This window comes from Melospiza melodia, chromosome 3, assembly GCF_035770615.1.
Source record: "Melospiza melodia melodia isolate bMelMel2 chromosome 3, bMelMel2.pri, whole genome shotgun sequence".
Lineage (NCBI taxonomy): Eukaryota > Metazoa > Chordata > Aves > Passeriformes > Passerellidae > Melospiza > Melospiza melodia.
The window spans coordinates 1,926,097-1,953,546 of record NC_086196.1 but is presented as its reverse complement, the minus strand read 5'-3'; the positions used below and the strand labels follow the sequence as shown (position 1 = coordinate 1,953,546).

The following is a 27,450-nucleotide window of genomic DNA, read 5'->3' as shown; positions in this document are numbered from 1 at the left end:
CTCCAGATTCTAAGGCTAAAATCTCTCCTTGGTTGCAAGGATTTGGATCACACTTTTCCTCTCTTGTCCTTACATTAGCCAGAATATAATTTTGCTAAAACATCATGCCCCAACACTACTCAGCGTCTGCTGCCATGTGTACTGCCACTTCTCGAAGTGTTACAAAATACCACTGTCATATTTTTCATACTGCCCAGCTATGTGTTTACTAGAGAATTCTTTTTTCATTGTCTGAATCCTCACCTTGCTCTGAATTTCATACAGCCCACTTAATATGTCTTCTCTAGTCTGAGCTGACTTGACCCTGCATCAGTCTTGTGCCTGTGCTGTCCCATAAATCAATTCTCTCTTGTTTACCTGTTGAGTAACTCCTTGTCTTTGAAGTCCATTTTCTTTTTTTTTTTTCCATTCCATGTGTTCTTTGCAATGCTTCAGTGAATTAATTGTATTTTCAAAGGATGCAAAAGCATCAGTTAACATCCACATCTATAGCAACAGTGGTAATAAAGCAAACATAACCTTTCCAAAGCACATTTGCAGCTCCTTTGAACAGGGGAGCTGTGCTAGTTACAAACAATACCACAAAAGAGGCTCTGTGGCCCTTTAGGTTTGAAGCTGAAGGTTGTTCTCTACAGCCATTTCTCATTATCAAGTTAAGGCTGCAACTGGAAAAATATAACTAAAGTTCTGCAGACCTCTGGCTGCAGAAGCACTGTGGGCCACAAGACCTGCCCTGCAGTCCTTCAATGAATTTTAGTTTCTCTTCAACAGAGCACACAGACCAGGAATCACTTTCAGTTCTATGGAATCCCTGATGCCTTATTACTAAACATATAGTTTACAGAATATGTTGCTCTCTTTCAAATTAGCTTTGCAGGAATTTCATCCATCCAATCTTCTGTCTGGCAGGATTTTGCCCCTTGCTCAGGATCTGTTGACTTTAGTCAAATTCCTGGTCCCTGTTTTCTTTGGTCAGGACTTCTCACCCTCCTTTTTTGTTCTCAGTGTGGGATTGGCAAAGAAAGTGTAAAGTTGCTCTTTTCTAATCCCTCCTGCTGCTCAGTTAAGGAAGTAGCAGCTCAGCTTTGGGAAAAAGAGACCTCGAGGTAAATTTCTCAATCTGTATTTTGGTAAAACCATGGCCTGATTTCCACCAGTGTAGGTTCCCACTGATTTTTGTGCCTTGCTGGTGACCCAGCGTATCTTTCATTTCTGTTCACCTGGAGGCTCAGAACTGGTGGAACTCCAGCCATGGATTTATAGGTGGAATCAGGCTTTTTTACTTTAGAAAAGGATGGTGCACTTATCGTGGCCACCAGCAAAAGCCCCCTTGCAGCCACGCTTGTTTTCCATGGAATAACAAAATTCAGAATTCCCTCCAACAGTCCATGGCACATCTTAAAACCTTAGAAGAGGTCTCTTGAGGTTTTTCTTCAAATCTCCAGAGGACAGCTCATCCCCAAGACGCACATGCACGTGCTAAGATTGCTCAGTGAATGCTTTGTTTCCTTTCCTGTGATTTATTACATAGTGGTAATATGTACCACTAGTGGTGGTGTGTTCATGTTTGCTGTTCAGCTCCTTTGAGACTGTTGTGACTGTGTATTGCTTATTTAGAAAGCATTAAAGCCTTGAAGCTCATGTCTTCAAAAGTTTGATTTAAACTTCTGCTTGAACTCTGTGTGTGGAAGACAGGAATAGCTCTTTAATGAAAAAGTAACCACACTGCCAAACGTATTTAAAAGCCTAGGAGCATATGTCTGAAAGGATATAAGCTGGTATTTCCCTGTTATGTTTTTTATCTGCAGCATAAAGGAGTAGCTTGGTAACCATTCTTGGCAGTATAAATCAGGAATACATAAATTTCTGGAGCTGTCCCTCTGCTCCTCAAGCTAGTGCTGAGCTCTGATGGTAGCAATGCAGGAATATCCAAATAACCTTTCTTCCCTGCAGAAGCCTGACCATAGGGCTGCAGAACGAGGGACAGCAAAAGAAGCAGTGAGCTTCCCATGTGTGTTGAGCCTTAGAGAATCACAGAATCATTTAAGTCAAAAAAGACCTCCAAGATTGAGTCCAACCTTTGACCGATGCCCACCTCATGGTCAATAGACCATGGCACTGAATGCCTCGTCCAGTCATTTCTAGAAGACCTTGGAGGGATGGTGACCCCACCACCTCCCTGGGCAGCCCATTCCAGTGCCTGAATACCTTTTCACGAAGCTTTGTGGTGCTGTGGCCTGATTACTGCTCCAACTTCCTGCTGATGAACTTTTCCATCAGCAGTACCTGCAGCTACAGCAGGGTCAGTGGGATTGTGTGCCCCTGCAGCCACGGAAGGGCATTTTCTCTCCTGCTAGGCAGAGCTTGCAGAAGCAGAAGTTTCCATGAGGACATTAAATGACATAACACATGGAAACTGCTGATTTCCATCCTCACCTTGTGTCTCCCAGCTACTCTGTGTGCCAGGAATGCATCCACTTTTTGCTCTTACAAACAAAGGAGCTTGACACCCCCAAGGATCCAGTCAGACCCGGAGATGGGGCCAGGGGCAATGGTGACTGTGTATTCTTGGTGGGTGCCTCAGGTCTCCTTTTGACTCTGAGGAGTCTCCCTGCCAGTGGCTCCTTAGGTAGCTCTTCCAAAAGAAGTGTTCTAGAGTTAGGACAGGGGAAGGCTTGTGCAGATAAGAAACTGTAAAACACACGCACACAAAATGTGCACACGTATTTTGGAGTAATGGTAAGAAATACAACAAATAAAATCCAATGAAGCAGGAAAATATTTAAAATATTGCACAAGTTTACCCAAAAGTTAGACCACAGACAAAAAGCAATCAATTTGCATTTTTGCAGTCAACTTAGTATGGGACACTTGGTTCCTATGCATAAATGTGAAAGTGAAATCTGACTTGACTGTGTGTAGTATCTGCATAACTGACAGGGCTAATTGGGTGTAATTCAGTGGTAGTGCCAGCCTGAACTTGCCAGGGAAAGCCCTACCTGACAGTCAGGAGACCCTCAGGGAGAACAGGCACATTTCTTACAGAGGACAGCTTAACAGAGTGATCAGACTTCAGCCTAATTGACAAAATGTATTTAAACAGCAAATAAATTTTGTTCAATAGCCTCAGAATGTATCAGAATTATTAAATTATCAGAAATAAGAACAGCTTGTTGTTCTTATTTAAATGCTTCATAATATTAAATTAATTTTAAATGCTTAATAATTTTAAATTGTTTCAGCTACTGGTTATATTTCATGTTGAATGAATGTCTCATTTGTCTTCACCCAAGAGGATGCATCTCTCTGATCTTGTGTTTCTTTGATTTAGCACTTCCATCTTTCCTTGATGAGAAAAATGAGCTGGGTGTTCTTACGTGATCTGCTGAGTGGAGTGAATAAATACTCAACAGGAATTGGAAGAATTTGGGTAGCTGTTGTGTTCCTGTTCCGCTTACTGCTTTATGTTGCTGCCGCAGAAAACATCTGGAAACATGAACATGATGAATTTGAGTGCAATATCAAGCAGCCTGGTTGTGAAAATGTCTGCTTTGACCATTTCTTCCCTGTCTCTCACATCAGATTTTGGGCTTTGCAATTAATCATGGTCTCCACCCCTTCACTCTTGGTTGTCTTTCATGTTGCTTACAGAGAGAACAGAGAGAAACACCACAACCAGAAACTTTACAAAAATCCAGGAAAGATAGATGGTGGATTGCTGTGCACTTACCTAATCAGCCTCATTTTAAAAATAGGACTTGAAATATTTTTTCTTGTTCTGTTCTATAAATTGTACAACGGATTCAAAATACCACATCTTGCGAAATGTGACATAAAACCATGTCCCAATACTGTAGACTGTTATATTCCCAAACCCACAGAGAAAATGATTTTCCTCTATTTTCTGGTGGCAACTTCATGCCTGTGCATTGTATTAAATCTAAGTGAACTGAGTTATCTGATGTTCAAATACTCCATAAAATGTTATCTGAAGAGACACGTGAAGAAGCAGCAAGGCTCAAAAAGCAATTGCTGCGAATCAGAACTCATCAGGCACAACAGAGCAGCAGCTGCAGGGCGACTCCACAACAGCTCATCATCCTTGCCTCTGAATATGCAAGATGAACATGAAAAACATTCCCCGCTGACTTGAAAGAAGGCTGGAGACCACCCTCCCATTACACAAGCTGTTTTTGACAAATTGCTTTTCCAATCAGTGCTTTGCAGAACTATCCTTTGAAAGGACAGTTACATAGGAAATGCTGTTTCTCTGTTAGTTCCCCATTACTTGAGATGATAAATTCGGTTACATTATGTATGTCGTACATAGAATCGCTGAGAGCTTTTCATGTTGAAAAAAGAAATGTAGAAGTTCTGAGAATTCCATGAAGCTTTAATATAAACACAGATGCTTATGATAAATCATGCTGAAACAATTGCTCAAACAGTTGTGTACTGAATATTACACAGAATTGCTTTGGTACAAGAAAAAATAGGCATTTTATATGCAGAGATAGGAAGAACCTGGGGTTGATTAAGATGAACAGCAAGGGGTGTACAGGATTTGTCAGGTGGGCGGATCAGACCTGGTAACTGCTGAAATGGCAATGGCAAAGTAGAGTGATTGCTGTGCCTTGAAGTGAGCTGGATAGTCACGAGTCCACTCCATTGTACTATAAAAGATCTCAAAAACAGAAGAACCAAGAAGAGGTAGACACATCTAGTTTAGCCCATGTGATAAAGACAGATTTGGTTATTTAGCTGTTTGTGGAGCACCTCCTTCTGGAATTAAGCCTTTACAGCTATTAGGGTGTTAATAATCCAAAAGCATCCCTTAAGAAAGGCACTTGCTCAAACTTGTGCAAGCAGCAGGTACCAGGGTACAGAGTTAACTCCTGGTCACCTGCACCAAGCAGCTCCCATGTCATTGTCTTCTGCTCTGTGGCATTTAGGTGAACAGATCATTCCTACTTGCCTAGGATCGGAATAGAGAACTGCAGACCACACAACACAGCAGAACAATACAGTAGCCAGCAGTCCCTAGTCTTAAGTAGCCAAGAATCTGGTCCCTTTAGTAAGGCTGAAAATATGCTACTCCTTCAGTAGCTTTCTCTGCTGCAGAAGAACACATGAAATATAAAAATGTGAAAAGTCTCCAGTAGAAACAAAGTAAAAAAGAATCATCTGTTCCCTCCCCCAAGTTTCAAAGTATCTCATAAACACCACACACCTCTGTTCTTTGTTATCTGTGTTGTTTGGGTTAACAGGAAAGGGACAGAAATCAGCTAAGACATGTCTTCTGTTGAACCTAGGCTTCTAAGACAATGGAAAGTAGTGCCTTAAAACATTCCTCAGGGTAGTGCTCGCTTTCTGTTGTTGGAATGAAAGACCTTTGGACATACATCTGGTACTGAGCCTGATCAAAATGCACGGTTTAGACAAAAACACCAACTGAAGTGGAGCTGCCTGAATGCTGAACTAATTTTATTGTTTGTGCCAGAATAAGGAGGAAGAAACAGTGGCAAAAGCAGGTTAACTACTTTTTTTTTTTTTCCTCCGAGGCCCCCTCCAGCCCCATGGCTTTGGTTACAAAGCATTACATTTAATGAGTAGCAGTTACAGAACAAAACTTAGCAACTAATGGACAAGCTATGCATGGTGATTTAATGGTGATTTTCAAAGTAGGGTTCGTTGTTTGTTTGGTTGGTTTTTTCCCCTAGAATAAACCTACTTTTATCAAATATGGTTAGACATTTGCTGCTGCTGAAATTAGCAGCACCAGCAGTCCCTCAGATACCAGCTTGCAGCCAGACAGTTTTAACTCTTGATTGATGCTGAATCAGTGCTTATATATAGAGACAGGGCCCTTTATACAATTCAGAATATTTTCTGTTAAACCTCAACATACACAGAAGGCAGCTCATGACAGAAATACAGTTAGAAAGTCTTTTGCAGCTCCTGGACACAGCCCACCAAAGTGTGTCTGAAGCAAAACTGCCCATGAACCCTGTGAAACTGCAACTGCTGCAGCTTAAGTAACTGAGAATAAACCCCAAAATTACCTTGGCCTGTCTGGACCCTCATGCATCCTTTTATAAAGACAAGGGCAAAACTATAAAATAAAAAAATGTTTCTGAAATATCTGGGTTTTAATAACTGTGGACAGATTTTTAAGAGCACATTAATGAAAAAATATTTATTCATTGTTTTTAAGGTAAGGTTTATTTGATAGAAAATGAAGAGAAGCAAACACAGTTTAGCCAACACAGGTTTCTGATAAAATTAGTGCATTAGCAGCTCTCTAATAAAAAAGTATATTAAGTCAGGGCTTGAAGGGTTTTAGAGACCCCCTAAAGCTCTGTGGCTGGTCAGAGATTACCACTTAGACCAAAAATTTTCCCATCAAACAAGAACTCTAATTCTTTGGAATGGATATTCAAAGTTTTATTTTTAATTCTACCTTCCAACAGCCAAGACATTATAAATAAATTCCAAAATCAATGTTTCGAGTCTTGGAGGATGCTTCAGATTTGACAAAGCCAGTACCTTACATGAGAAATACTATGAAAAATTATTATAGACCAACTCCACATAACCCCACTCACTCGCAGCAAATTGCCAAGTAGCCTTCACATCATGTGCTACAAAATTTGAGTGTTTGACATGGCTACTAATGAAAAGAAAACGAGCATCACTTAACCTGAGAGAACAGAAACCAATTCATCTGCTTTCTGAACCCCTGCTCTTGGCAACCATTTAGTCTTTTGTTGGCTCCTTCCCTTTCTCTGCTTTTATATGCCTTTGTTCTCCAGTTTAAGTTTCACTCATCCATGCACCCCTGAAGGCATTTGCTGTTACATTTTTGGTTCAAAGGAGTTTACAGGTTTGGTCCCTAAACTTCTGAATCACTCAGACTAACATTTTAAAAAACTGAACTCAAGTTCTGTGTTCTGCAAGGATATAAGCAATTGATAGGAAGCTGCTCTGAGCCCATACTGTAATGGAGAAATAACATAATCACTGCATGCACGTTCATACAAAAATAGTTACCTCATTAGTATTTCAAAACATCCCTGCAAACATCAAAAATCTGTGTCTTACATAGACTCTCATTTTCCTTAAAATGCAAGTAAGCTTCTTGCCTTGGGACAGAAGTTTGAAAAAAAAGACACAGACAAAATATTTCGCTATTTGCTGATAGTTTCTTTCCTCTAGTCCCTTCTCCAGTACCAGAGGCCCCATTTCCTATCCCTTTAATTGCATCATCTCCATAGCAGGCAGGGCTGAGCAGCACATGAGCAGGAGCTTCTACACCGTGGGGACCTAAACCCCAGTGCAGCCTGTCCCTGTCCCTCCTCCCCTGCACAAAGGTGGGAGCCCCAACCAATTCTTTGCCACGGAAACTAATTGCAACAATTAGCCAACTACTTGCCCCTCACCCGACCCAACAACTGATTCCAGTGCTGTTTGTACAAGCACTGCTCACTTACTGTCCAGCATCCTAAACCAGACGTCCCAGCAGAATGCTCTAGAAGCCACCGTTCCCCCATCCTGCTGAGAAGGATACTCTGAAACATGTGGGGATAAACCCACTACTCTTATTTACACTGAATTAGGGCTCAGGTAATAGCAGATTTCTTTGTAGACATAGTTGAGCACCAGAGAGTCTGTCAGTTTAGAGGTGTCATTTGATCACAAACCAGTCCATGCTCTGCATTCAGACACAGCCCTCAATTTGGTTGCTTCCCCATCAGCAACACCTGCAGCTGTAGTCAGCACATTCCTGATGGCAACATGGGCTTCAAAGAAAGGACCTTGTTTGAATGCTCCACAGTTAAGGGGTGACAATTCTGGAAGGCAGAGACACAGAGGAAGGAGAAAGCAAAGGCAGAAGGCAGGGGACTGGGCAGTGAGGCCAGCACTCTGGGGCACCCCAGAGCAGGCTGAAGGGCTGCTGGCACACCTGGCTCGGCCACCTCCAAGCCCCATCCCACCCAGCAGCCCCGAGGGCAGGGCTGTGGCTACAGGCCCCAGAGAGGCTGCCCATCCAGGCGTGCTACAACTGCTAGCGTGGGAGGTTTTCTCTATCACCCAAGGTAAAACATCTGAATGCAAACACCAACTTTATCTCCTTGGGAGTTTTTGTAGGTGGCTTTACAAACTAGAGTACCCTCTGCAGTCTGTGACATTTTAAATCAGACCCTGCTTTTGGTACATTTTAAGCTCAAAATACTCCTCTTGGCTATTTAAAAAGGAAACAACAAGCCCCATACTAGCTTACCTGTTGGACAGGCTGTCAGTAACTACGTAAAAGGGAGTGTGCCAGGGAATGTACTAACTATATGGGTATAGCATCTGCTTTAATTGGATTGATTGGGATGAGACAATATTAAATACTTTATTCTCAGAAATTCAGATCCAAATCAGAAATTGCTTCCTGAATATTTATGGCATTGGATTTTTTAATCCTTTTTTAAAATAGCATTCTAGTATAACACTGTGTAGCTAAATAGTTGTATACTATTCTCAGTCCAAGAACTGCAAATGATACAGTATCAATCATTGGGAATGTTGAAACTATTCAACTTACACAACACAAACATTCTTCTAAAGACTAACAGTTGCGAGGTCTGTCGACAGTGACTGGTTAGGTACAGCTGAAAACAAGAGAATTCAGGTGGGCTTTGAGGATCCTCTCCTGAGGATCTGTGCCCTCTTCTCCCCTGCAGAAGTTCCCTGTACAATCACCGTCGCTGGAATCCAACAGCAGCTCCATCCAGGGGGATCAGCGGCCTCTGGCAGGTAGAAAATGGCACTGTGTACTTGTAATGATTATAACGATCACTCTTAAGAGTCACAATGCAAGGGTTTGTTTTGGTTTTATCATTCTCAGACTGCACCTTTGATTTACTAACGTGGCATAGGAAGAGTTTGGTCACTTGGGAGGGATGGAAAGTGAGAGGAGCTGATGGGCTCTGTTGAAATGGAAGCACGGGCTTTCTGCGAAGGTAAGCAATTTAGCACCATGAAGCAAACCAAGGGCTGTGCCCCAGGTCCAGTGCTGCTGCTGGTCACACATAATCCTCACTCTCGCAATAAGTCACTTCATTTGGCTGTACGAAGGTGCTCTCTGCACTGATATTTAGGAAAACTGTCAGAGATTCCAGGCGAATAGCTTACAAGCAGTCAAATCTAGCACTTAATGCAAAAGCTTTACACAGCAAGACAAGTTTATAGAAAAAAAAAAATCAAGCCAATCTCACCCAAGATAAAGACTGTTTTATATTACTGAAGGTAGGTCACATCCAGTAACGACAATAATCCAAGAAAAGTTTTTGGTACCACACAATCCAGCTGGCTGAGTCAAACATAACCACGCATGAAAACCAACACTGAAGATTCCTGGGTACTGACAGCTCCCACCAATGCATTCACACTTTTGGTTACTCAACAAACGGGATACCTGTCATTCCAGTTAGCAGCATACAGAGGAATTGCTCCAACCCCGGGCACTACAGGCAGCACCAGCAGCTTCTGAGGCTCGTTCCAGTGTGGAAAAGAGAGGCTGTGACAGGTGCCACATGCAGTCAGCGAGAGGCAGAGAGCGCAAAGGGAGCCCATGCCACCAACAGAGCACAACCACCGAGTTTATCTGTAAGATCACCATCTCACTTCCCTTTCAGAAAGTGCCTTGTTTATTTAGTTTTTAATGGTATGGCATAAGGACTCGTGTATTTTATAGATAGATACCAAACTGGTATTATCAAAATAAACCCATCTGTTTTATAAACCCATTATTTACAAAAACGGTTTCTGAAGTTTTTTTGTTTTGTTTTGTTTTTTTAACAAAAATTAAACTATACACCAATCTAAGTTACAGAAACAAAAATAACCTTTATAAGATCACATGTATAAAACAAGAAATGAAATGTGTTTTTATTTAAGGCAATACTGGGCTACTTCACAAATCACCACCTCAAATATATACACTGCTCCACACTACTAATTTTCTATCACATTCACAACGGATTCTTTAATACCAAATATTGTTTTAAATCTTCAATGTAGCAAACTATTTTTATTCACATTTCCATTTTTATTATGGAATCATAAATGCTTTGTAACCAATTAAAAGCAATGAAAAATGTAGCTATAAGAAAACTATTATATTTATGTGTTAACTACATATGAATATCATCCATAGATACTGGATGTTAAAATTTACAAAAATGAGAGTGTGTCAGTACGTTTAACCTATGAAATGTGATCTTATCCAGCTTTTCTTCTGTAAATAAATGTTTTATGCAAAATAAACTGGATATGGCAGACTTAGCTAGCTTTAGTTCAAAAGTTCTTAATTTAAAATGATTAAAGGACAGTTTTAAAAACTTGCTCACTTAGTTACAAATTAAAATTCCGAATATAAATGTGTCATTTAATAGTTTAGACTTACAGACTGCTGGTGGCAGCAAATGATTTACAATAATAAATATATACAAAAAATGTATCTACAAATAAAGAAAACTGTTATACATGAGAAGTAACCTGGTGAAAGATACCAATCACAGACAACTCACAAAGATTCAGTTTATGGAAAGGACAATCTGATAGAAAGTTGAGGTCTTGATCAAGTATTTACAAAACTGAAGCAATTACTTTCTTCAAGTCCCATAGGGATAAAAACAAATAAGACATTTACATGACTCATGTCATGTTTTTTGCTAGATTAAATCACTTCAAAATAAAAGAGCTCCACAGTTACTAGCATGCTTGATGGCTTCCTATTCAAAATAAATTCTATTACAGGTCATGGTTAAACACATTAGGTTTTCAGTATTTTGATTCCCCCTCCTCAGTACCCAAAACAATTACTTTTGCAGCTATAACCTCTGGATCATCCTCCCAACGTCCTTCGAGCTTTCTCAAACTGACCACAGGTTTCATTTCCTGAAGCTGCCTCAACAGACGCTCAGTGCAGTCTTTAAGAGTCTTGTCTAACACTATCTTTACATTATCACCACATGGAAGCCGTGATGGGTTGGCAAACACTACAAGGGTTTCAGTTTCAGAACACGACCCAGAGACGTTATCACTTGCTACGGGGGCCTTCTCGCTGGCTTTCCGAGAGTTTGAATGGGATCCTTTTTTGGTTCCACTGCTATGGTATTCTCTTTCAGAGTTTTTCTTTTGCTTCACAGCAGATTCTTCAAGGAATTTGAGGAACGACACTTCAAAACCCATTGGCTTGAATGAGCTCCAGTCAAAAGCTGCAGGCTGCTCCTCGGCCGTTTGGATGGCAACAGCAGTCTCTTCCTCCTTGTGCAGGTTACTCACACCACTGGGCAGTGCCTCCTCTGTTTTCTCAGCTCTCTTTCTCTTACTCTGAGATACGTTTTTTTCTTTATTTGCTCTTTTCAGGTTGTTTGATTTTTGCTTCTCTGAGGGGCAGGAGCTGGTCTCCTGCAAGTCACTATTTACACTGGAAGAGATTTTTGCTTGATTTTCAGCAGTTGAAGAATCCTCATTAATTAGTTTAGTAATGAATAGTTCTGTCAGTTCGTCCACTTCATCCTTCTCACCTTTTTCAGTTTCCTTTTGTGATAAGGTAGTTGTGCTTGAATCATTATTGCTCGCTGTCAAACTCTGTTCAGGCTCTTTCACATCAGTTTTTTTATCAGTTTCCTCCTGCTCACAAGAGGCTTCCTTTACTTGGGAGACAGAGTGTTTTTTAGATACAATAAGAAGATTCCTGTGTTGGGAAGTAAAAGCTTTGGACAGTTTGTGACATTTATAATGCCTTATTATGTTACTTTCACTTGTGACTACGGACGAGCATCCCTTTATCATACAGGGATACTGAGTTATGAACCTGCTGGTACATTCCGACAAGGCATCGTTTCTGGCCTTTATTAAATACACGTACTTGCCGCGTTTCAGTGAATAAGCCTTATTTTCCTGAACCTGTATTCCTTTTGAGTTTTTGTTTTCCAAGTTCATGTTTTTCTTTCGTTTTGTTTTCACTGACAGCCTGCTGCCCTCTTTTCCCGATCTGTTTTTGAGTCCTCTCTGTTTAGACCTCAACGGTTTCTCCTGATTTGCTTTGCTTGAAATGTTTTCCTGGCCTGGTGTCAGCCTCCTGGGTCTTATTAGATGATCTTTATGCCTGTCATTATGTTTGTTAAAAATATGCCTCAAGAGGTTAGACCTAGTAGCATAAATACGGTCACAGCCTTCACAGTCACACTTGAACATGCCATCATCTTCTACTTTGTTTGGCTTTATCTCAACACTGTGCTCCGTCTCAAGATGCACGACATAATTAAGATACGCTGTAAACGAAGACTTACACTGAGACTGGTCACAAAAAAACCTTCCCACTTCTGGAGCTGATTTCATGCTACCAATTTGCTCTGGGGTCATGTCATGAAGCTTCATATAATGCTGTATCAAGCTGGTAACTTCCTGGAAGATACGAGAGCAATCACTGACCTCGCACCTGAACTCTCTGACAGCAGGTTTGGTTTCCACCTCCTCACGTTCCTCTCTGCCTTGTTCATTCTCCTCCTCCACTTCAGCAGAGAAAGCAGGGAGGTCTGATTTGTGCACAGCCTGGTAATGAAGAATGAGGTTTTGTTGTATTGTGAAAGCTGCAAAGCAGCCCTGATGGACGCACCGGTACGGTCTGTAAGGGCTGTACCTAGTGGGGAACTCCAGAGATTTTGTTACAGGCTTCCTACCATTCCTCTCCTCTTTCTCCTTCCTGTGCTTCCTCGCCTTGCGTACTTTGGCTTGTTCCTGCACACCATCAAAAGATGCTGGATTGTGCTGCTCCAGTGGAACAGAAACCACCTGGGGAGGTTTTTCCAGTCTTTCAGGAATATTATTTTCTGGTAGAAGCTTTTCCAATACTTTTACAGGCTCTACAACTTCCTTCATCTGAGTTTCTTTGACCAATGGAGCTACAGTTTTGTTTTCTATTACTAGTGTCTGCACAGTTTTTATTTCAACAGGTAGTGGGGCTGTGTTTACGGTTTCATTTTGAGATCTTCTGCCATAAGGCCTCTTAATTTTTAATTTTACCATCTCCTCTGTTGTAAAATGATGTACAAGCTGACAGTGTGCTCGGAGATTGGAGTTTCTTGTGAATGTTTTTGGACAGGTAGCTACAACACATTTGAAAGGGGCATACTTCAGTTGATGTTTCTTTATTTCTAGTATCATTTCTGCAGTGTACTGATGGATCTTGCCATAGTGTTTAAATAATGCGTCTTTTGTCATAGCACTGTAACTGCAGCCAGGATTCTGACATACAAAAGGTTTATTAACTCTATCACTAAACTGAATGTTACTTGCCTCTGGAGATAGCTGGATGAGGGGCTTATTTTCAAGTGATACAACAGGAACTGCTGGTGCTAGCTTATCTGCTGGAGGACACTGAGAAACAGTCTCAGAAATTGGAATGGGAGAATCATCTTCTAGCTTCAGTTTTTGCAAGCCTTCCAAAATTTCTGACATTTGAGTATCAACCTTTTGAGGTATATCAGTCTGAGTACAGCTACCCTTTGCAGCAGTAACATTCCCTGTGTGCACAGCAAGCTGTGTAGAAGTGGGTAGTTTTACACTGTGTGCTGAATTTTCTGAAGCAGACTGGGTGTTATTTACTTGCAAGTTCTGTCCTGAAGCAGCAACAGTATCCTGAATTTCAGTTTTCACCTCAAGCATCTGTGAATTCATAGCAGTTTTAATTATTTCCAGGGTTTTTTCGAAGTTCTGCATAACACTGTCCTGTGAAATCTGTTGTTCCGAATTTGCCTGCACACAAGAATTTGCAGCCATCATTTGGGAATCCCCATTTTCAGTTTTTACTGTTAAAGGGGGCAGACCTGTATGAGCCTCAAGGTTTGTTTTGAAATTATCTTTGATACTGGCCATGAATAACTGATTGTCAACATTACTGAGTTTCTGTGCAAGGTTCTCCACCACTCTTTGAGAGCCACAATTTGCCAGCAAGTTGGACTGAAAACTTTCTCCCTGTATTTGCATGTTTCCTTCAGTGCTTTTGGCTAGAAGTCCCATTACTGTTGCATTGTTTACTGCTAATTTCTGTGATGTATTGGGCACAAGCAGGGGTGTAGGTGTTTTTCTCTTCCTCTTTGAGGAGCTAGTTCCCTTCTTATTCAAGTTGCTTGATCCCGAATTCTTGGGACTACTAATAACTGAAACTCGTGAACTGTTCCCTGCAAAGCTTTGTGCTGCTGCAACCGTGTTAGAATATGAGCTAGGACACAAGCCATTTTCAACAGTCTTTAGCATTAAGTCCTCTGTTGCAAAAACAGGCAAAGTCTTGCATTCATTTAATGGAGGAATTTTGGCATTGAGGGTCCTGTTTTGGTCAGTCAGCAGGGTACTGGTGTTACAGACTGTCTGCAGCAGAGAGGGCCTGGCCGAGCTGGGGAGAACAGCGGCATTCATCTGAGTCGTACCAGAGACACAACTTGTTGTAACCACACGTGGAAGTACTTCTGTGTTATCAAAGCTACTTGGGATGCCTGCAGTTTCCAAGGCTTGCTTTATAATTTGATTACCTTCCTCATTCCCACTGGTATTAAAGTTAGTCACATTGGCCCGTGGAAACATGGTCTGCAGTGCAGAACGATTTTCAGCTGCAAGTAACTGGAGGAATGATGGATCTTTAAAACACGTCTCTGGATTGAAGGCAGACTCCGGAGGTTGCTGCAAGTTTAATGAATTTGAAGAAAGAATCATACTGGCAAGCAAAGATTGTCCATTAGCCTGCAGAGCTTCTGGAGAAATTTCTGATCCTTCAAGAGGCTTACAGTAAGACCTCTTCGACAAGTGACCACCAAGTGATCTAGGATTAGTAAAAACTCTGAAACACCTGCTACAGATAAATTTCCCATCTCTAATTATTGCTGGCCACTTTGCTCGCTTGTTATGCTTTGGCTTCCTGTCTTTCCCATTTGAGCCCCTGCCACGATCTTTTTTCACCTTTTCAGAAGCTGGGTGCTGAGAACTAGTTTCACTGAAGTTATTTTCATTACTCAGTTGTGAGGGAAATATTTGATCAACAGTCTCCTCTTTTGGGAAGGCAGAACTAGCGTTTCCTTCTAGTTGCAAAGAAAAGTTATTTGTGTTATTTTCTAGTTGTGAGAAGACTGAATTTGGAGGATTCTCTGCTGATGAAGGAAATAGAGACATTGGACCATTTTCTGCAGGCAAAGGGAGAAAAGGATCTGAGCCACCATCAATATTCAGAGGCATAACTGTTTTTGCCAGATCATCCAACTGGGTAGGTAAGGTTGCAGCAGACAAATTTTCCATTTGTGAACACAAAACACTCTCAGGCTCACTTTTAATACGAGCAGACAAATTTGGATTTATGACACTTTCCACTATAGGCAACATAGGATTCGCCAGATTTTCTAGGTGGGTTGGGAAAAGAGTACTTGAGACATGCTGCACTTGACTGGAAGAGGTGGGATTCAAATTTGATTTGTTCTGTGCAGTAAAAGCAGCACCACTGGGATTGCCCACCTGTGATGGCATAAGATACACAATCTTCCCATCATTCGGCACGTTTTGCAGATTGCTGGATTTCCGCGGCTTCTTATTCTTACGCTGCATTTTAAAAGCAGCATATTCATCAGGGTGGGCTGCCTTCATGTGTTTGCCAATGCTCTGGGACGAATTGTACGTTCGAGTACACCCCTCAACCTGACAATTAAATTTCTGAACTGGGGCTGCTGGTGACACAGCTGGAACTAAAGAGCTATTTATGTTAGGCTGCGATGGAATAAATGTAATACTTTCTAAAGTTTTTAAAGGCAGGTTATATAGATTAGCTGCAGCTTTAATACTGTCTTCAATTTCAAGTTTGGAAATGGGTACACCATTTCGATACCCCGTCTGATTCTGCATGCTGAATGGATTTACAATGCTCACTTGTCTTTCTAAGCTTTTTGATTCAAGGGCTTCTGCTTTTAATGTGTCTGAGGTGACAGCTTGAACATTCTGAGTCTGACTGAGACAGCCTTCCTCCTTTCTCTCCTGGAAAACTGGAAGACAAGAGTCAACTGATGGGCACAACTGCTGGACTCCAGGTTTAGTAATATCTACTTTACTGGCAGTAGCAGCCAATTTACCTCTTTTCACAAAGTTATCTCGGATCTTCTGGTTAACAGACAGCTTAATGCTGCCTGCTGGAACTGTTTCTTCTGTTTTTATTGAACCCATAGGAGACTGCTCTGAACCAGCATTAGGCAAGGAATTGCTTTGCTGCAGTACACTCACTGATGCGTTTACACTTTCATTCCCTACTGGTTCTGCTTTGATTTGGTTCCAGATGTTTTCTCCTTCAATGAAACTGCTTCGGTTTTCAGCTGGAGGGGGTGTCAATTCCTCTTTAACTGCAACTCCATCAGTACTTTCATTAGCTTTAGGAGGCTGACTAAGATCAGGCTGATCAGTTTGGTTTTCAGGCTGCTCTTCTTTTTCAGGCTGCTTGTTGTGATCCTCAACATGCTTCTCCAGTTCGTTCTGTGAGCGGTACACCTTCCCACAGCCTGTGACTCTGCAGGTATAGGTATTATAGTGCTGTGCTTCATGATCATAGAGTAAATAGGCTTCAGAAAACACTCTGCCACATTTGGGAAACATACACTTAGCTCTGAAGACTTGATGTTCTCTCCTATGGGTCAGCAGCTCAGCGTAACTGTTAAAGCCAGCCTTACATTTCATCTGTATGCAGATATAAGGCTTGCTGCCACAGTGCATTTGTAAATGATCATTCAGGTGAGTAACACTTACAAAATGTCGTCTACAGTACTGACAAATCACTTTTTTGCTCTGCATTTCAAGAAAACGTTTAGCTTCTTCATTATCTTTATGGCCCTTTGCGTGTGCTATAAGATTTTTAAAATATTTAAAGCCTTTTTTGCAAAGTGTTACAGGGCAGGTGAATTCATTAACAGGGGGTGGCTTTTGAACTGGCACTATCTCTGGTATGTAAGGTTTATCTTTATCATCGTTTTCATCTTCTGAGCCATCGTTATCATTAAACACAATGAAGTCTGTTGAATAGAGGCTGTTCTTCTTAATGGGTCGCTGCTCCTGTTTGGATACAGAATTTGTTTTCTGATTCTCATTGGCAGTTGCTATTTTAGGAGGTCTTCCCAGTCGCCTCAGTGGCTTCATAGCAGCCAATCTCTCTTTGCTAGATTTTTTCACATGCAAAGTTACATGGGGAACAAAGTTTTCTTTAGAATTAAAATTTTGGGCACAAATAGGGCAACTGTAAATTCCATCTTTATAATGTTTCTGTGCATGTCTAACTATTCTATGACCTAGGAATTCCTTGTCACATAACACACAATACTGCATGTAAGCTTGCCAGTTCCTAAATCTAGCTGATATGAACCCCCTCTCTCTGAGTTTTTTGATTTCTCTCTTTTTCTGCTTTTCATCTCTGATACCCCTAAGAAGGCTGTTAGCCTCATCAATGCCAGCAAGGCCATTCAGAGAAGTTTCTTTACTATCTTCTTGGTCATCCTCAGCCTTCTCATAAACTTCACTGTCGTTTAGTTCGTCTATGGATGACACAATGGATGCCTCCTCTCCCATAAGTGCCAGACACTGACGCTTCAGAGTTTTCCAGTCCCAGAACTCTGGATCAAAAGGCCACTGAGTTTTCAGTACAAGTAAGAGCTCACAGCGCAAAGAATTTGGTATTGGAAGATTCTCTTCATCATATTTCTGGTCAGGCTGATTATATAGCATTTCAACAGCATAATATGCATCCACAGTGGGTTCCAGAAGAAATTCACTCAGCTGACAAGCACGTTTCACCTCCAAATCATCGGGAAGTAAGCAGGAGATAGTCTTGCAAATAGATATCTTGACATCTGCATTTTCACTGGATTCCAAGCGCAGTGCTTTCACACACAGTTCAATGCATGTTGCAAGTCCAGCACCATCAATCTGTAAAGCAAGACTAATTTTAGTAAGTCATTTTATCTAACTCTTTCTATACTTTTAAAGTAAAAGATGTCATTATTCAATCATAAGTGTCAGAAAAAATGCACCTGGCATTCACAGTAATACTTTTTACCTCAAGAAACAGAATGGATTTTCCTCAGATGCTATTCCTTAAATTGCATAATTTGTCTTCATGCTACTAACAAATGCTGAAGTTTACGTAAAGCTTAAAGACCAATTAATTGCATGTCCTGTCTAGTTTGAGCACTTTTGGACTGTATGTTAGAGATGTTCAGTTTGTATTAGAACAATATTGAGCCTTTTCCTTGGAATAAAGCCTATCACTTGTGCCACAGGTATTTGAGATGAGCTTCTATGAAACATCAACTTAACACTGAGTAGAAATCAAATGGCAGAAACTGCTACAGTTAAAGAAAAAACCACATGATCTTCAGAAAGATCTATAACTTAGAAATCAACTGACCTCAACTGAACACACGGCTTCAGTCCAACTGAAAGCAGTGTGTGTAGTTACATTTTGTTAAATGTTCCATCATTTGAATGTTCTAAAGGTCATGTGGTCTTTACTCATTCATACCCTAAGGCAACACCATTTACATTTACATTGACTTTACAAGCTCTTTATGCTGCCAGGCATGGATGAGAGGGGCTGTGGCATACATGAGAATAAAGTTCAGTAAATTTATGAATGTACAAGTCTACTACCTACATGGTCTCCAGTTTCTGCCACAAGTAATTGCTGAAATGCTCACTGGAGAAAAATCAATATGGCACAGAGCAGGCGGAGATCTTAATATCACAAGACTCTGTGAAAGTTATTTTCCTCCCCCTCTCTAATTCCAATTTATTTCACATCTTACAGGGGGGCAAAAAATCTTTAAATTTAGAAGCCCATGATTAGCTGTACCAGAACACTGAAAAACAAACCCAGGAATTTTTATTCTTAGAATTAATTTCCCAACTTACAGAAATCTTCATAGGAGCTCAATTTAGCTATCGATATTAAATATTGCAACTACTAAAGAAACTAAGAAAACTAGATGACAAGGTTAGCTGAGAAAGATGAGCAGGGTTGTAATATAACACTGGACCTAAGCACACAGGTGACAAGTATTTCATTTATCAAAATAAACTGCATTCATAAGTGGCAATTCAAAAGGTTTTGAGTTGTAGTTTTTGGGTTTTTTTTTTGTAGTTTCTTCTTTTTTTTCTAATGTCCTGTAATTTTCTTTTTCGTATATATTAACATACACCCTTCATTTCCTTTCCTCATAAGCTGGTCCTCTCAATTTTCTGTAATTTTTGAAATATGGAAAATAATGGCGAGGAATGTTAGGGCCTCCTTACAGAAAATACCACATTTAGAGGACACAGACAAACCTAGAGGCCATAACCTCACCTTTGGTTCTTTCTTCATCTCAGTTGTGGCATCCAGCTTTTCTGTTTAATCCTACTCTTTTTGCAAAGGAACCAAAGTCTTAATGATTCAAAATGAATAAATTTATAATTTACCTGCAGAAGGAAGTTGCTATGGCCATTCCTAAAACCAATTAAGATTGCCCTGAAACTAATACTATACAGAAAGACAAGATGTCAAAGAAGTTTACATAAATTTTCCTGATTACTGTTCCATTGAAAGTGGCAAAAATATTCTTTCAGGAGTATCCTTACCTCTGAATTAATTACTTTAATCAGGAAGAAAATGTGATAAACAGTCTTAGTTAACACAGAAAGCTGACGACATCTCTCTAGATACACTTGAATAGAAGGCTCTACCCTTTGCTGCAGTTTACTCCAGAAAAGAGTCAGTTCCCTAGAACAAGAGAACAATATTTCAGGGCCAGCAATGCAACCACTAGTCTTAAAACAAGAAATGCAAGACTAAGAACAGTTTCCATTTTTTCTTTGAGAAAGGAAAAAGCCTGCCATTTATTTATTTTATTTATTAAAATATCCACACTATTAAGTGCCTAAATTTCAAAATTTTGACAATGCCTCACTTCCAGAAGGACAGTTCAGAATAAAACCTGTATTACCACAACTTGTGCTACATAATTTACTCATTATGTGGCCTTGGAAAAAAAGATGTCTTGTACAGTAATTTACTATTCACAGACTGGAACTGTATACTTCTGAACTCTTAGTAATTACTAATATCTACAGAAGCCTGGCTTTTCTCTGTGGTAGATACACTTTTTCTAAAGCTACTCTCCTTTAAGAGCTAGATGTGACTGTGATTTAGCAAGGAATTAGCTCCTAAAGCCAAACACTATCACAGTATCTACATTATCTTATTTGCTGATTCCTCCTCAGGTGCAAAGAGCCAAAAGTACCTAGTACCTTGTGAAATGGTGTAACACTCAAAACTTTAGCAGAATCTCTTAAAGCAAAATCCTGCATTAGCAGTTTTCTTCTGCTGCTGCACATAAAACAGAAGCACAGACAAAGCAAATTCTTCAAGAATTATACAGGTTTGCTAGTTAGCAGAAGGAAATTAAAACCCTAACTGCTCAAATATTTGCCAACAAAGACCAGTTACTTGTTCCCACATTAAGAAAGCAAGCCCTAAACAATAAGTATCTTCATCTAGCTTATTATTGTTGTTACAGTAGTAGTAAAGAGCTTCTTCCTTTCTAAGTTTGTTAGAAGAAGAAATACTGTGTTATTACAGGACAGAAAGAACAGTACTTACTCATTAAATGCTAACATAATGCTGACCGGTTGCCTGCAGTTATTAAATTCCTTTTTTCTATGGAAAAATTATTAACCAGCTATTGGTATTTGCCTCATCATACAGATACCCTTCAAATTCCTGCAATGGATGCTTATCCTGCAAAATCCATTTATTTTCTTTTCTAGCTTTCCAAGAGTCTTATCTCCTTGCTGTTTAGCTCACAGATTTTATCAAGCTAAAGAAAGTTAACCTATGGCTTATGTATCTTCCCCAGACTAAGTTTTTGTTCTGAGATAGAAAACAAGATTCAAACTCACCAGGCACAGTACATCTCCCCTTGCTGCAGCTGGCGAGATAGAAATGCTGCACATAGAATTAGAGCACTTTTTTCATCTCCATCAGATTCCAGGTTACAGATCATTTCTAGTGCATCTTTGCAATCTACTTCTGCAATCTAGAAGAAAAGAAAGAGAAGAACAAGACTCAGAAAGTGGTTGCATTTTCAAACACACAGTCACATTAGCCTTTGCAAGACAATAATTCAGAACTTGAATTCAACAGTTGGATAGAGATGAGCATGAAAGCAAATCAGTATATTTCTAGTATCAAAACTCATTATGCCACCAGAAAAACTGTCTTATTAGAGTGAACATAAACTTTTTTCTTAGACGTGACTCATTTGTATCTAGTGTCCCAGTCACCTAAGAATTTTAAAGTATATTGATTATTCATATATATCACATACATCTGGTAATAGTGATATGAAGACATATAACTTTAAATTGCAGCTTAACACAAAAAAGAAAATTACTTGTAATTCTAATCCAGTTTACTTGTCAGTGATGTCACTACTGCTTTAATACGATGAGCTAGATGGTTAATGAATCTGAGGTTTAACATGACTGTTCTAGTACTTTTTGAAAAATCAAAGACATGAAGAAAAGGAAAGCTTTACAGTAAGAAGCAGGTCATCTGAATACTGTTCTAGAGTAACACTACAGTCTGTGCAATATAAATTATTTGTCAAGCACCAATGGTAGTACTTAGTTTTATGGCAAATCAAAGGAAAAATCACAGCTGCCCAGTACTACTAGACAGCTATATCAGTACTGAATCAGTGCACTTGCTGTAACAATACTGTCTAATTTGATTCTCAGCAGACTGGTTTGATTACATCAATTAGTGCATCTGGCAGGACATGCTGGATTATTCTTTGACACCAGCAGCTGAAGAATAGCTTGACTATGACAACAGCACTGTTGGAAGTCTCTCTTGAGAAATCACAAGACCACCCAAAGCAAGAAACAGAAGTGCTCACCCAAACACCCAGCTGGTCCGGCACTCTGGGTAAGGCGGCAGCACAGCTGGATTGGGCACCACGGTATCCAGCAATCAAACTACAATTTTGAATAGTACAACTACTTATTTTCACACCTCTAAATGGACACTTTGTAAATATACTAATAGCCCTTCACTGAATGTCACTGGGGGTTTAATAACCTCAAAGTCATCCTCTAGAGAAAACTGCATTTCTTAACCTGGAACAGTATAAATGTAATAGCAATTTAGACTGAAGGTCTGCTTTGCTCAGTGCCCCATCTCAGACAGGGACTATCAATTAAAAGCTTAGAGAAGAATACAGCAAACCGAACTTATAATAAGGGAACTTCATTAAAAGCTTTTCCAGCCTGTCACACTTCCTAAGGGACCCTGTTTCTAACAAAGGTTTCTACATCAAGTTTGTCAGTCTAGCATTTCACATACTGCAGGTCTAAATTCTTCACATTATTGAAGAAACTATTTGGAAACCATGCTGAAAACTTGCTTAAATGTTGCTTTCCTACCTAGTCTGAATGGATATAAAAATTTCCACACCGATAATATACTGTTTTGCACCTTTTTTTTTTACTATTTTCTTGCTGTCTCACACTACAAAAATGACAGTCCTTCTCAGTTTTTAAGTCCACCCTGACATGTTAAAGCTTATCTGCCTTTTCTTAGTAAGACATGATCTTTCCAAAACTGTTAGCAATACTGCAAACAGTTAGCCAAAGCTGCTAATCTAAGCAATCCAAAACTCAGAAATACCTGGATTAGGTTCTCTCTGATAACCCAGTATGAACTTGTATGTTATGGCATCCAAAGAAACAAGGCTAACCCATTCCTTTTGTCCAGGGCATTCACAGTTCATTCACTGAACCAGCCCATTCTGCGTTGGGGCTGAGTAAGGAAGGAAGCCTGTCTGCAGGGTCATAAATTCAAAGTTCCATTGCATGTCTCCAGCAAACAAAATTAAGATTGCACAGCCCTGTCACAGCCCCTCCTGAGCCTGTTCTGACAGGGTCTGCAGCAGCCAGAGCTGGGAGGAGAGCAAGACTGATCCAATTCTACTGAGTATCTGAAGAACACGCTCAGTGAGAAACTGTCATCTCAGAATTTCATCTGTATCTAGGGCAGGAAAGTTTTCCAGCTCTAATCAGTGCACAACTCTTATCCCTTTAGGTTCAATTGCAATATGCTTAATATTTAACATAAAAAGATGACAGCAACAAAAAGACAGCAGAGACACTGGCAGACAAGAAAAGTGACATTTGCAGTTCGTTTTCCTTCAAGAAGGAAAAAGGCTCAGCTAAAACTTTGGAGTGAAAAATGAAGATGCCACCTGAAAGAATGCGAAAGAGCAAAGCTGTCATCTCCTCTCTGACTTCTGTATTTAAATTAGAAGGATTTTATATTACAAACCAGATCAAAGATTTGATTTCACCTTCAATTGCACCCAGGAATTTGGGTGAAGTTACATTTATTCTCTGTGCTGCAGGCAGCATCTAAAGGGCCCCATTCTATGTACTAGGTATACACAAAAACCAATATAGTTCAAGTAATAAGAGTGGGAAAATTATTAACTTCACTTTACTAAGGAGGTCTGAGGCAGAGTTTTAAAATACTTTAAGCAAAATCAAGCACAAAATTATGGCACAGCCAGAAAATGCCCATTAATGACTTAATAATACACTTCCATGAGTGTTTTGAGTCATTACTCAGCTTAAAAGTGACTTGAATGAAAAGAAAAAAATACCAAAAATACTTTAGATCATATTTTAAAAGAAAAAGCTATTCTATAAGAACACCAGCTTATGATTAGTGACTTTACTACCATTAAAGAAATGTCTAAGAAAAAAGTTCTTTATTATTTACTTACTTCTTCCATTAGCCTTTCATTTGGTGATCCCGAACAAAGACAGACCAGGTAGGTTTGTTTGAAATTGCCTTTCCCACTGATTTCTGGATGGTCAGAGCAGAGTTTTGCCAGGGCAGTAGCTTGCGTTAATTGCTTTGTTTTCATTAGGTGCTTAATACGCATATCCAGCAGGACAGGGCCTTCTGACACTAAAAATTCATTCACTTAAAAAAAAGGAAAAAAAAACCAAAAAAAAAAAAGAAAAAAAAAAGCCAAAACATTACATGCATGTTACAGAGTTAACGGACTGTATTTACTCATCATGGTTGACCCTAACATTTACACAAATCAAAACATATACAAAAGATACGAAGCAAAGATGAGGGAAAAGTTTCTCAGTGAACTGCACTTATTTATCATAAAGATTCCCTGTCACAGACCTTTTATATACTTGCAGGTTTTAATTCATTCTAATTTCTTGGCTAAACAGCTGCACACAAAACAGACTTAGAGATCATATAAATATTAAAATATTTAGATACAATTTAATTATAGTTCTACAGAAAGACAACACAAAGCCACTACTCTCACATCCTCTGTACACTTGTGCTATGCCTTTGCTAACGTTGCCTTTTAAAGATCTTGCTGTTGAAGGATATATGTGATAAGTACAAAAGTTTCTGAACCTGTTTTTATTGGTGTGAAATGTTTCATATTATACACACAGAATACAGTCAAACACTTTATGGTTCTTCAACCAAAGAATTTTCCTTATTTGAAAAATTGGCATATCTTGCATACATTTGACTGTGCATAGTCTAAAACTCAGAAGAGATAGGTACTGAACTGGATTTTTCACACATGCTCCCACCAGAGTCAAACTCTGTAGTCTACACTAACAGTCCAACTCTAGGTGCTCAATAGAAGGCATAAAATTCTACAAAAAGGGGAACACAGGTTAATGTTCTGAATCTTCAATATACATGTCGGGTCTCATCCAGATCTTCAAGATCAAAACTGCTTTAGCTTTGAAGCATGTGGTTTAGTACTACCTCTAGAACATTTAAAGTCAATTATTAAAACTAGACACATAGACAATCACTTTTTTCTAATCCTTTTGACATCATGCCCTCCCTGTTTTCACAAGGTAGATATATACTGCATAAAAAACCCGTTGGTTTTCAATTGCCCTCACTTCAATTTCATAACACATTCTCACATCTTTTAAAACCAGCTGACCTTTTCTACTGATTTTTGTTTCTTTTGTGAAAACTAGCACATTCATGATATGCTTTCAGTATCAGGAGTAAAATCTTGATCATTTCTGAATGAGATTTTTTCCAGCCTTTGAGTAGTCCCAAAACCTTCTGGTCATCTGCAGTGCTCACTTTCTGATACATTTTGATAGGAACTGTCATATACCTTTTAATTTCCTAATCTGGAATTCCACCTAAATCATGTTGTCCATTCACTTAATTTATATTTTCTTGACTTTTCAAATCCTGTTTTGATTTGATGAAATAAGTACTTTCAACATCTAAAAAATTCTCTCTGTAATACTTGAACTAGCAGAACACAAAACATGGTTTAATTAAAAAAAAAACCTCATCTCATTCTTTGCTTCTCTCCATACTATTTAGTGTGATTCACTACTGCCTTCATTTCATGATTTCTCCTTCTTCTAGCTGCTTATATGGAACATTACTAAAAGTCTATCTTGAAATCAGAATCAGGTCAACCATTTTCTTTACCACTTTATTACACAAGACTTTCAGGCAGAAAATGTTGCCTTTTGCAGAAATCAGGCCTGTTAAACCCCATCATTATCTTTCAGGCATTTTCAGATTTATGGGTGGATTATCATTTCAACCAACTTCTTAGTTATTTGCCCATACCGTTGTACCCCGCTACAGATGATCAGCAATGGTTAACTGATGTGTAAGAATATTCAAATCAAATGAGCTCCTTCTTCCTTTCCCCGTGGCAAGGAAGCTATGACCAGATTTGTATGTATGCAGTAACAAAGGAAAACCAGAGCACACTAACAGACAATCGGTAAACGTTTGTTTTTGTATTTATTAGAGGACATTCTAAGCAGCAGATAAATGTTCCTTTAATGTCATTACCAATGCATTATAAAAGACATTCACACTCCTGCCAACCCACAAATGACCCTGTGACTAACCACATTCAATAGCCTAGCCTTGCTCTTCCTCCACCAGGTACCAATAATCCCTTCGCCCACACCGTTTAGTCCTGGATAGTCTGTCTGGAATAACACTGGAACATTTTACCTTATTTCTGTAACAAGATACAGGAAGAGCTTAGACTTTAAGATATATTGGTAATCCAAGATGTTTCACTCCAATTTATTACTATAATTGCTGCATTTAATATCGTAAACATTACATTCTATCTGCTAGTTCTCAGTAATCCCCTTCCTTTAGTGTTTACTGCTTCAGCCAGCCTACCTTGTATAAGCATCAGCACATTTTCTGTTATCTTCTCAACAAGACACAGGAAGACCTCAGGGTTACCAGTTACATATTAGCTCTTAAGCCTTTATTCCAATCCCAGTGATTATAACCATTATGTTTAACATCTGAAAGCTATTCAAAACATGAATTTTAATACATTTGTTTTGTAACTGAACTAAAGGAGACATTTCAAGAAAAAAAACAGTGCAGGGGTTACAGGACTAAGTTTATGGTGGGGAACAGTCTTAAGGATAAGATTTTGAGGTTACTGAGGAAGGTTTTGTTATTTTCAAATACTTGATAAATACATGTTGTTGTACAATGTAAATTTCAAAAGACATTGTGGACAAATTGCTAGCCTACAATACCAATAGTTATTTATAAAAAGGCTTTGAGACACAAGTGCTTTTCTAGAAAAAATCACTTAACCTTTATGAGTGTAAACCCTGACATATTTAATGGGAACAATTATTGGAAAAATATTGAATGTAATTTTTCTGCAATGCTCTCTCATCCATTAAAATTCACAAACATGTTTGTGCAAGACGTGCAAAATTCATATAAAATTGCAGAACATAAGGGAAAATGAGGATGTGCAGATAGCATCTGACAGGTGGTACTACAATCTACTAAGTCTAGCAAATTAATTTGGACAGACTGGGATCTAACCTTTTAGGCAGTTTCCCTCTGATTCCCTTGAATTCCATAGCTGGCATATCAGGCCCTACTACCAAGTGATTCCATGCCAAGTTCACGAGAAGGATATGAACTTTTACTACAGGTATTGCTCGTACCACACATGGACTGAAGCAGAGAAAACGTAATCCACAGATTAGCGGCACATGAGAGCACAAATAAGCTCCAGGCACTAACAGGTTCTCTGTGGAAGACAGTCCAGATTAATGCCATGTTTTAGCTGACTTAAGAGCACAAAGAATATTTGCCTTACAAAGCACTCATAATCCTACTGCCAGACCCCTCATCAGATGTAGCATAGGTACAGATTAATCCACCACCTTTATGTCTTACCAGCCTTGCTTTAGGCAGGGCGGCTGAAGCCAGGAGGTGAATATACACATGGATAATCCATCTCCAAGAACTTCAGC

At 39.5% G+C, this 27,450-nt stretch overlaps 2 protein-coding genes across 5 annotated transcripts in view; one reads left to right on the top strand and one right to left on the bottom strand.

The window, feature by feature from the left end:
• Positions 1–3,358: 3,358 nt before the first annotated feature.
• GJB7 (gap junction protein beta 7) lies at positions 3,359–9,883 on the top strand. 2 transcript variants are annotated; one of them, XM_063150616.1, is made up of 2 exons: positions 3,359–4,053; positions 9,588–9,883. In XM_063150616.1, exons 1-2 carry the CDS (start codon positions 3,359–3,361, stop codon positions 9,721–9,723), a joined length of 831 nt encoding a protein of 276 aa, XP_063006686.1. In that variant the 3' UTR covers positions 9,724–9,883. The 2 variants fall into 2 exon arrangements, with proteins under 2 accessions (XP_063006686.1, XP_063006687.1); XM_063150617.1 differs by lacking the exon at positions 9,588–9,883 and having other exon boundaries at positions 3,359–4,497.
• ZNF292 (zinc finger protein 292) overlaps positions 9,871–27,450 on the bottom strand; it is a 49,224-nt gene continuing 31,644 nt past the window's right edge. Inside the window, exons 1-5 of one of the 3 annotated variants that reach the window (XM_063150614.1) lie at positions 23,889–23,928; positions 22,008–22,086; positions 21,007–21,143; positions 19,687–19,828; positions 9,871–17,997 (exon numbers count right to left, since the gene is read on the bottom strand). In XM_063150614.1, the coding sequence (XP_063006684.1) occupies positions 10,831–17,997; positions 19,687–19,828; positions 21,007–21,110 (7,413 nt within the window). In that variant the 5' untranslated portion in view covers positions 21,111–21,143; positions 22,008–22,086; positions 23,889–23,928 and the 3' untranslated portion in view covers positions 9,871–10,830. Of the gene's footprint in view, positions 17,998–19,686; positions 19,829–21,006; positions 21,144–22,007; positions 22,087–23,888; positions 24,092–27,450 lie in introns of those variants that run through there. The other 2 variants (XM_063150613.1, XM_063150615.1) reach the window with 2 other exon arrangements.